Below are 9,832 nucleotides of genomic sequence, written 5' to 3'. Positions count from 1 at the left end.
TATATATATATATATTTTTTAATGTATGTGACTGCACTTATCAGGCTTACTTTGATTCTGCCAGTGTATCTTAAAATTACTCAATACTTCTTTCCCAACAGAGAGGGTTCTATGTAATATTCAGTCCCAATAATGTTCTTTCACACTTTTTTCCTTTTTATTATTTCTTATGTTACTGATGTGGTGTTTGTTGTTTGTTTACAGTTAGGTATTATGAAGTAAAATTAAAAAATACTATATGGGCATCAATGTATGACATCGATTTTCAACTAAATCAATAGTTAACATAGTTGAAGTCATTGCCATGGGGAATCTGTGAAGGGACACGGAGAGCATTCACCAGAGACAGAGTGGGGAATGGAGCAGGCAGCCTGGTGAGTTACATTGTCGAGAGGAACAGCTTGCGAGACATGGGAGGTCTGCTGTGCCATGTGGATCACCTCCCTGCCTGGGGATCCAACTCGCGCTGAAGCGGCTGAGGCAGCTTCTCAGTGGTGTGCTTTAATCTGTTGCACCACCAGGGAGGGCCCATCATGAGGAATCTTAAATGATCAGTTTCTTTCCATTTCATGGATTTTTCGAATCTTAAAAAAGGTTCTTCTTACATACACAGTAGCCCTCACTTTGGCAACCTACAGTATTCAGCCGGCCATTCGTCATATAAATGCATGTATTATCAGCATTTTTAGGTCTAGGAAGAAGCCTAGAGGAGAAAATAATGTCCATTAAGTGCTGAATTTGTTTTAAATAGTATTTGAATTTTTAAGACAGGTAGCACTTTAATACCAATAAAAAGGGAACGAGTGTTCCTCGTTCTTTACTGTTAAAAAATAACATGCATTTCAAAATCAAACATAAACTCTGAAATTGGTATAATGCCAAGGTCTTTAATTTTGACATATCCCATGACCTCAACAATTTCAGAGTATCTTCTATTACTTATGAGTAATTAAGTGAGTTATGCAAGTTAAAAATTATGCAAGTTAGAAGATACTATAATCTTTTGCTTCCTTTCTTGCATTTATCCTGTATTTTCCTGGCTGATTTCTAATAGCTACATCTGTATACAATCTAACTTTTGTATGCAGATGTCCAGTAAATATTTAGATTTGGAAGAAAATAATATATTTCCAGTCTGGAATTTTAAAACAAGAGACTTACTTGTTCAGGGTATAATCTGTGCCATCAAGCCAAACCCATTTTTGTCGTTGGTTCTTATAGGCTAAACTGAGGAAAAACTTTTCTTGACGCATTTCACACTGTAACTTTGACAATTGTATTACAAAATCCTGCAGAAAGTAGAAAGTACAAATTTCCTTGAGGAAAATCAGTATAATTTTTAAGTAGCTTTATTTCATTTATTAGTTTCCCTTTACAGTGTGTTTTATTACATGAAAAGAGTGTGAAAGGATAAATTGTAGCCTTTTTTACACAAGATTTGGATTATCAATTACTTATAATGACTTCATTCAAGGGCAAATTTTTTGTTCTATTACATTTTAGTCATTTTTTATTTTGGTGTTGTAAAAATGACCAATAAACCTCATAGGTATAGCACTTACTAGACACACAAAAAACAAAACAACATTTATTACTCTAGATAGTACTGGGTGATACATGTCATGAAATTGAAATAGGGAATCTAAGGAGAAGAAATAGCAGAGGTTTATCAGGTTGTGCTGGGCCTAGGATGGTTTTGAAGGAATTGTCTAATATGTTAAAATCTTTAAAAAAGAAGATGCATTAACCAAGAGAAGAGATTTTGAGGTAAGAAATAGAGAAGATAAAATGTGTCACAGCATATGAAACAATTATAGGAACAAAGATCTGAAGGAGCACAGGGTCCTTCATGGATGTGAAGAAGCTCATGGCCGTGAGCCCAGGCAGCTGCCCAGAGCAGGGGCCGGCGGAGCCTCAGTGGCGGAGGCCAGGACACAGGTAAGTCAGAATTAAAAAATAACTTAAAGGTGTTATTTGTACTTTATCCTAAGTGCTCACAAAAGCCAAAAACATTTATTAAAACTGTCAATTTGCAAAGATTTATCTGACTGTCATATAAGCTGTTTTAGAGGAATATGAGTATGTATAATTGCTGTCCTATTTAAATTCTCCAAAACAAAAGTCACTAAAATTTAAAAGCAAAATCTCATACTTACCATTGCCTCTTCAGTATCCACTTTAACAAAGCTTGAATTTAAACTAGCACAATTATCAGGACACTTATTCCAAGGAAGCATCATTCTTGAGAAAAAGTAACAGTTTCCTCCATGCTGATACCAGTTGGGTGGACAAACAGAATTTTTCCAAACTGCCAAAAATAGATAGAGCATTCATGAATCCCTTCCTTTAGTGCAAGTTACATTAGTAAGTTTACACAACAAATCTATGCTATGTAGATGTTATTGATGCTATGTAGATGTTATCTATCTACAAACAGAATGTATTTGTTTCACATTACATTTGCAAGCCCGTAAATTTTGTTAAATTTATCTCACTTTCATAATTAATTTCCATGCAAATGTTTTGGGTTCCAGATTAGTAACAAGGCATAAGGGAACAATGCATGAAGATAGTGTTTTAAACCACAAAATGAGAAAGATAACAGAAAACTAAAATATAGACAATAGACATACAGTTTCTTAAAAGTTTAAAAGGGAAAAGAAACATAGATCCACAATGAAGCCAGTCATACAAGGTCCCAAGATATCATAACTTTCCAATTATAGTTTCATCCTCTCTCAAAAGTTCCGAATTCTGAACCAGTCCATCTCCGGGACTCCAACTGAGTTCCTGGATCATTCTATTGCTTCCCCCAATGGAAGGCAGCTTTGCTGAAATCATCTTTCTTGCCTTTAGCAATAACACTAGCCCACCCTTTGTCTTTAAAACCTCAGTTTTGTGTAAGTCCTTATAGATTCTTTCTCCTTGCTAGACAGGACTTGCCCAATATATAAATTATTTAATAAAACCAATTAGATAAAGTGGATTTTCCTCATTGCTGATAACATGTGTATAGTTGGTTGTATGAAGTAAAATGCATTCTGCAAAGTAAATTCTCTTTCCCCCCACCAATAAAATTTTGACTAAAGTATTCCCAAAATTACCTGTTTCGTATGATTCCTTGTTACATGAGATATTTCCTGGCCGCCCACCTGCATTAACTGAGTTCTGATTCACTGGAAATAATTCAGAAAAAAATATATATTTAAGCTCAAAGAAAAAAGTCACTGGAGAGTTCTGTGTACCATCTCCTTCCTACTTAGGAAATAGAAAATAATCATTAATGAACCAGTTGTATTTGTATTGAGAGTATATGCATGATGAGGCACCTTTAACTTTCCTTAATGGAAAGTGACTTGGCCTAAATCTTTAAATCCTTTTGCCAATAACTTTGTCCCACCATATTTCTGTCTATAAAAACCATCCATTGTGTTTGCCGCTGCAGGTCCTTTCTAGAAAAGATGTTGCCAACTGAAGAATCATATAATAAAGCCAATTAGAAAATATATTTGCTAATTATGTCTTTAACAATACGTAAGACTATGAGAAATGCTGTGTCTTTTAAGTTGATTTTGCTGGTATCTGCTTACACGTATACAGCTATGTGTATCAAGCAAAATTAGCTGATAACAAGTGACTTCTCAACTCCTACAAATAAATCATGACCCAGACACTTCTAAGATTACCTTTTTTATCTCCTTCCTTTTTGCAGGAGTGTTTTTTTTCACTATATGAGTTCTGAATAACTGTAGAGAAATCAGAAAGATCATTTCAACCTTAAAGACAAAATTAGTTGGACAATCCTGTTTGCCAGACACTATATTTACATGGGAAAAACAAAAGTGATTAGTGAAACATTTGCATTGACAAGTTCAGGGTAGTAGAGATATAAACAAAAGAATCAAACTATAATATGACAAATTCATACAGCAACTATATACAAGGAAATTTTATTCTTGTAATAGTGGGAGCAAACTTTGTACAGTTAAGTAAAATAACTTTCAAAAGCAAAGGAAGGAAAATTTCGGGTAAAGCAAATATGGCAACTAATAGGTATAAAGTTAGTGATATACTTTAAAATAAACAACATTTTAATGTGTCTATAAATTACAATAGTCTCTGCAGAAATCATTTTACTAGGTCAGGCATAAAAGGGATCAAAAATGCATTATCTTCAACAGATGTCACTATGTTAGTAGAAAAGCACATGTGTTTCTATTTTATCCAGTGACTTACACTTGTAGGCCAAGAACCCAACAACCGCAAGCAGCGCCAGGCAGAGGAGCCCCAGAACCACGGCAAGGACTTTCCATGAAGAAGAGGGTGCAGAGGGACCTAGGGAAGAGAAAAGTAAACCTGTGAATCAACTCTAAATGTTTGTCTGAGCTCAGTTTCTCTTTTGGGTGGAGAAAATAACGCGTCACTGTTCACATCCTAAAGTAGGAAAAAACAAGTTAGTCTATGGAGTCATTATCCATTTTGAGTGTGACAACGCAATTTAAAAACAGTATGTTATTTATTTTTTCTTTAAAGATTTATTTTATTTATGTATACAGAACTAGGGTACAGGCCGGAGGTGCAGGTGCGGTGAGAGGAGACTAGGGACAGACCGGGGGGACAGACTAGGAGAAGACCGATGAAGTACACTGGTGAGTGGAGCAGTGGGCAGGTCAGGAGAGGTCTGCTGCACCGTGTGGGTCACCCACCTCCCTGGCCAAGTATTGAACTTTCTCTGAGGCTGCTGCTAATAGCTTCAAAGTGCTGTGAGTTAACCCATTGCACTACCAGAGAAGGCGCTGTTAAACTGAATTCTATCTCCCTGTGGCCCAGGGAAGAAACAGATCATTCTCTTCCCAACAGAATCTATTGATTTCCACTGGGTGCTCATGAAAAGTGGGGGGATTTAAAAAGACCCTAGAGGCCCTCTTCTGTAGCGAAAGTCCACATGGATGGACACATTAGTGGATTTAGTTTATAAATCTGAGAAACTGCCCTGCTGGTTAAGTAGAAGGTGATGAATGTCTGCCTTTGAGGAATAAGCGTCAAATCCATCCGGTACCTAAAAGTCCTGATTTCAGAACTTTGATGAAGACAGATGTCTCTATAGAAGAAATAATGGATTCTTCACTTCCCATTAGCAAACATAAAATTGGGATTCCTTTCAAATACTTCTGTGTACTTTGTTTTGTTATTGGTAAATTTTTCTATAAAAGTCCTTTGTAAGTTGGATTGTTCATTGGGTAATTTTTTTTAAAAAATCTGAATACATTACATGCAGACTATAGTGTAAAATATTTTTTAATTGTTAAAAATACAATTGGTGAAATTACAAGATACTTCCTCATGAATAAATAATAATCACATAAGTAAAATGCAGTATCAACAATCTAAAAATTTTCAGTGTAATAAGTGAGGAACCAGGAAAGATTATAATACATTTTAGGCATATTTATGAATATCCATTTAAATATGTCAAATTAATTAGATTTTGTCATTCTATTCACTCTAATCATATATTGATTATATTGATTAAAAACATTGATTAAAAACATTAGACATATACAAATTCAAAGCACTTAGAATATAAAGGAAAGTAAATTTTCAATGATAGATTTTGTCATTCTATTCATTCTAATCAATCTATCCATATATTGATTAAAAACATTAGACATATACAAATTCAAAGCACTTAGAATATAAAGGTAAGTAAATTTTCAATGATAGATTGTCAAATGTCATCTATTCATATTCCATGAGATAGCATATCAGGATTGTAAATTTAGAAACATGACAAATATAGAAGATATACTTTATTTCTTTATGCTGGCTAAAAGATATATCGAGAAAACAATGACCCTCAAATCCAAGCAAGAATAAAAAGAAAATCAAAGTATCTGAATATTTCCTATTTTTCTGCTTCTCAAACTATCATATATGTTGATGCCTTAAAATACAGAAAAAGGTAAATGATATAAGCCATTTAACAAGTCTTTCAGTAATTCAAAAAACTGAGTTGATGTTTCCACTTTACTTCATAAAGTAAAAGCCTTCATCTGAACTCTTTGGTGCTTATTTTCCCTGTCTGAGAAGACAAACATTTAAACTGTATGTGTATATGGATGCACATGTGTGTGTATGTGAACATGATATTGTATGATCTTGTGTAATCTTGTAATGAATTTTTAAAAAGAAAATGTAGAAAGCACACAAACCTTTATGTGAATAACTTGATAGATCTTTTACGTTAAGTCTTTGAGCTTCTTGCCTTCTCTGGGGTGGCGCTGGACACGGCCGTCGTGCTTTAGAATAAGTTACTTCATTCATAACTGAAAAGTAAAAAAGATGACAAAAAGAACAGAAAAGGTATATAGTCAATGATTGTGAACTATGAAATTACTAAGTACAATGGGTATTGAATAAAATACCGATTGAACGTTTTCAAAGTTCTAGCAATTTGGATGTAATCCCAAATATGTAAATATTTAAGAAAGAAAAAATATGAATTTTTATCAAGTCATTTCTTTAGTTGCTATGACAAGTCATTTCTGAAATCTTTAATGTTTTCTATTCACATTTATAATCTAATATTAAAATATAAATCTATTTGTGAGTGACAAAGATGTCTTTCAATAATGTACAAAAATGCACCAGCTGTCAGTTTCTTCACTGACACCCTTGGAATGAAGTTTATCTGAACAGTCTGGAGTTCACGCCCTCCTCACATTCCCCTGCTCTTTCCTGCTCTTCAGTCTCCCCATTAATTTAACCTTCCTCTATTTTCTCATAATTCCATTGGCGTGCTTCTTTCTCAATATGGCATAATTATTTCTGCCACCTGCATAATTTTACTGAAATTCATCCTTCTCAAGTGTACTTTCCCCTTAATTTTACTCACTATTTCTATGAATTATTTATTATTATCTTGATGGCATTGGTCTCCTCAATTAGTTATGAAGTCCTTGATATGTCCTGCTATTCTTTGTTTTGCCGTAATTGTTTGACTTCTTGCCCTGAGAAAAACACTAAGTTTATCTTCAAGGATATTATTTTAGATAGTGAGTAATGTCTAGTTCTGATGAAATTTGGAAATCATTTTTTCTTCATTACAACATTTTACAGAATTTGAAAGGAATCAATGTGAAGCATTTGTTATTTTTCCACTGGAAAACAATAGATGCAGATACGGATCATTAAAAGTCATGTACTGTGGGAAGATTATGATTTAGTTTTGTTGAACTTCATAGTTCCTTGATTATTTCATTTAAATCCACATTTCATATAACCAAAAAATTCCAAAGTGCCATAAAATGTCACATCAAGTAATAAAAGAATAATAATAATTAAAAATAAATAATATCCAAATAGCTTTCTTAAGGTCACTCACATGATGTCCCTCCTATCTTCTCCCTTTTTAAATATGTTCTTTATGTCATTACTCTATGTCCTCTTTCCCTATTGATAAGCCATATTTTATACCTTTTCTTTCAAATGACACTGAGATGTAAATTATAAGTATAGATTATTTGAAAATCTTATATACATATATAGAATTTGTAAGAAAATCTCTATATGTCCGCATATTAAATTAACATTCTGTCCTCAAATATATATACTTTTAGTTTTCTTCAATGTCATTTTCCTCAGAATTCTCAAAACACACACACACACACACATCTTGAGAAACAGAATGAATATTTGGTAAATAATAATTACCTGAAATTTAGAAGAAAATGTCTGATCTTTTGAAGAGCACGTTTTGATATCCCTGGAAAGAAAGAGATTTATCTCTTATTGAGAAAGTTGGAATTTAAAGATTCTGAGAATCCATGATCTACATCTAGAGCCCAGAATAAAAGGTAAGGAAAGAGAGAAACGCACAGGCTAATATTGTTTTTGTCTCTCCTATGAGAGACTCTGATAGGTAACCAGGGTTCAAGAATAAGAGAGCTCTGGAAGCAACCACACAGGAAGCTCTTCTACTGCTGTTCAGCTTAACTCGGTATCATCTCTAGATAGGATCTTTCTTTATCTTACCTACATTGCATAAGATACCCACCATATTTGCATAATGGGCAACCCTTACACACAATCTTTGTATTATCACAGAGCTGCATAAATAAGTCACTATTAAGAATGAGTTTCAGATATTTTGTTAATTTTTTTATGTTATAAAATTCTAAATTCAATTGAATCGAGATAAATCTTTGAGGCACCTTGTTGACCCTTTCAATTCTAGATTAGTTTGCTATATTTCATCACTATTTGGTGGATGGCTGACCTGTGTCTGACCCCTCCACTTTTCTTTTTAGTGGACTGTCCATCAAGTCCCAGGAATCATTCCTAGCAGTCTTGTCACAGAAACAAGTATTAATTTGTGAGTTATTCACGTTCATATTGCACTCAATATTTCAAAGTTATATATTCTTTGTGTAGCATAAAACATTTGAACCTTTTGACAATTCTACACTGTTTTAGCTGAGGTTAGTTTAAATTACATTACTGTAGCCTTTGCTTTAATATTTTCAAAGAATTTTAACTAACTAATTTGGGTCATTGCTTCACCATCTGTAGAAAAATAAATATTTTGAACTACTAATGGAAAATACATTCATATTAATAAGTAATGTGTGAAAAATGTCAGTTACCTTTATAAAACTAATTTATTTAGAAAAAAAGGTATATATGATAACATATTAAATCTAAGTGGAAGCACTTTATAAATAAAATTTTAAAAAAGATAAATTTGAAAGGAGGAAGCATGTTCACTTCAAATATTTAATTCCCATTCAACATTCAAATGTAGATCAGAAGTAAACTGATAGTAATATATATGTAACTAATAAAGACAGATAACTATAAAGTACTGGGAAATACTTTATAAACTAGAAAACAGAAAACACAAAAGTTACAGTTTTAACTATTAAAAATCAAAGTCTGAAGTCTGCCCTCCCTGGTGGTGCAGGGGGTTAAAGCACAGCACTAAGAAGCTAAAGCCATTTGAGCAAGAGTTCCACCCCCAGCCCCGGAGGTGTCCCACAGACGCAGCAGACCTCTCCTGACCCACCCGCTGCTCCCCTCAGCAGTGTACTTCGTCAGTCAGCCTGTTCTGCTCCCCACACTGTCTCTGATGAATCCTCTGACCACCCCTGCACCTCTGGCCTACACCCCAATTCTGTATGCATAAATAAATAAATCTTTAAAAAACAATCAGTCACTATTCTTTTAAGAAAGATGAAACAGAAAAGAACACCTCTGAATCATATGCAGTTTTATAATCAATATTAAATCAGTTTTTTCAAAAAAGTAAGAAGAAAGCTCAAATATGCAATACAATTATTCACAATTGCAAAATTGTGAAAATTCCAAGAGAAACAATTTTGGTGTTGAGGTATTGAATGCTATTAGACCAATATTGGAAATATATATATGTAATGTTCTTTTTTACACAACTCTAATATTGAAAATAAATTAGAATAAAATGAAGACCTGAAAAGGCAAACATTTTCTTCAGTGTTGTTCATGGAAAGAGATTTTGGAACTCAAGAAAGAAATCACAAATATCACATATAGTAGAATGGGGAGATTTAAAAATGATTGATTGACTCAGCATAGAATGAAGTCATGAGGCCCTCCCTGGTGGCACAGTGGGTTAAAGCACAGCACTGAGAAGCTAAAGTCACTTCCGCATGAGTTCGATCCCCGCCTGCCCTGGAGGTGACCACATGAGAAGGCAGACCTCTCCTGACCCGCCCACTGCTCCCCTCAGCAGTGTGCTTAGTCGATCTGCCTGTTCTGCTCCCCGCTCTGTCTCTGGTGAATCCTATCACCCTCC

The 9,832-nt window shown here is 34.0% G+C and overlaps 1 protein-coding gene across 1 annotated transcript in view; it reads right to left on the bottom strand.

The window, feature by feature from the left end:
• The window catches only part of LOC101627204, a 171,028-nt gene that overhangs the window by 15,198 nt on the left and 145,998 nt on the right, over positions 1 to 9,832 (bottom strand). Inside the window, exons 26-29 of the mRNA XM_012732343.1 lie at positions 4,237 to 4,335; positions 3,687 to 3,746; positions 2,157 to 2,308; positions 1,162 to 1,289 (exon numbers count right to left, since the gene is read on the bottom strand). Coding sequence (XP_012587797.1) covers positions 1,162 to 1,289; positions 2,157 to 2,308; positions 3,687 to 3,746; positions 4,237 to 4,335 — 439 coding nt within the window. The remainder of the gene's footprint in view (positions 1 to 1,161; positions 1,290 to 2,156; positions 2,309 to 3,686; positions 3,747 to 4,236; positions 4,336 to 9,832) is intronic.

This window comes from Condylura cristata, unplaced genomic scaffold (genome assembly GCF_000260355.1).
Source record: "Condylura cristata isolate star-nosed mole 26May11 unplaced genomic scaffold, ConCri1.0 scaffold00034, whole genome shotgun sequence".
Classification (NCBI taxonomy): domain Eukaryota; kingdom Metazoa; phylum Chordata; class Mammalia; order Eulipotyphla; family Talpidae; genus Condylura; species Condylura cristata.
Note: the sequence above shows the minus strand (reverse complement) of the source record. Positions and strands in the feature narration are given on the sequence as shown.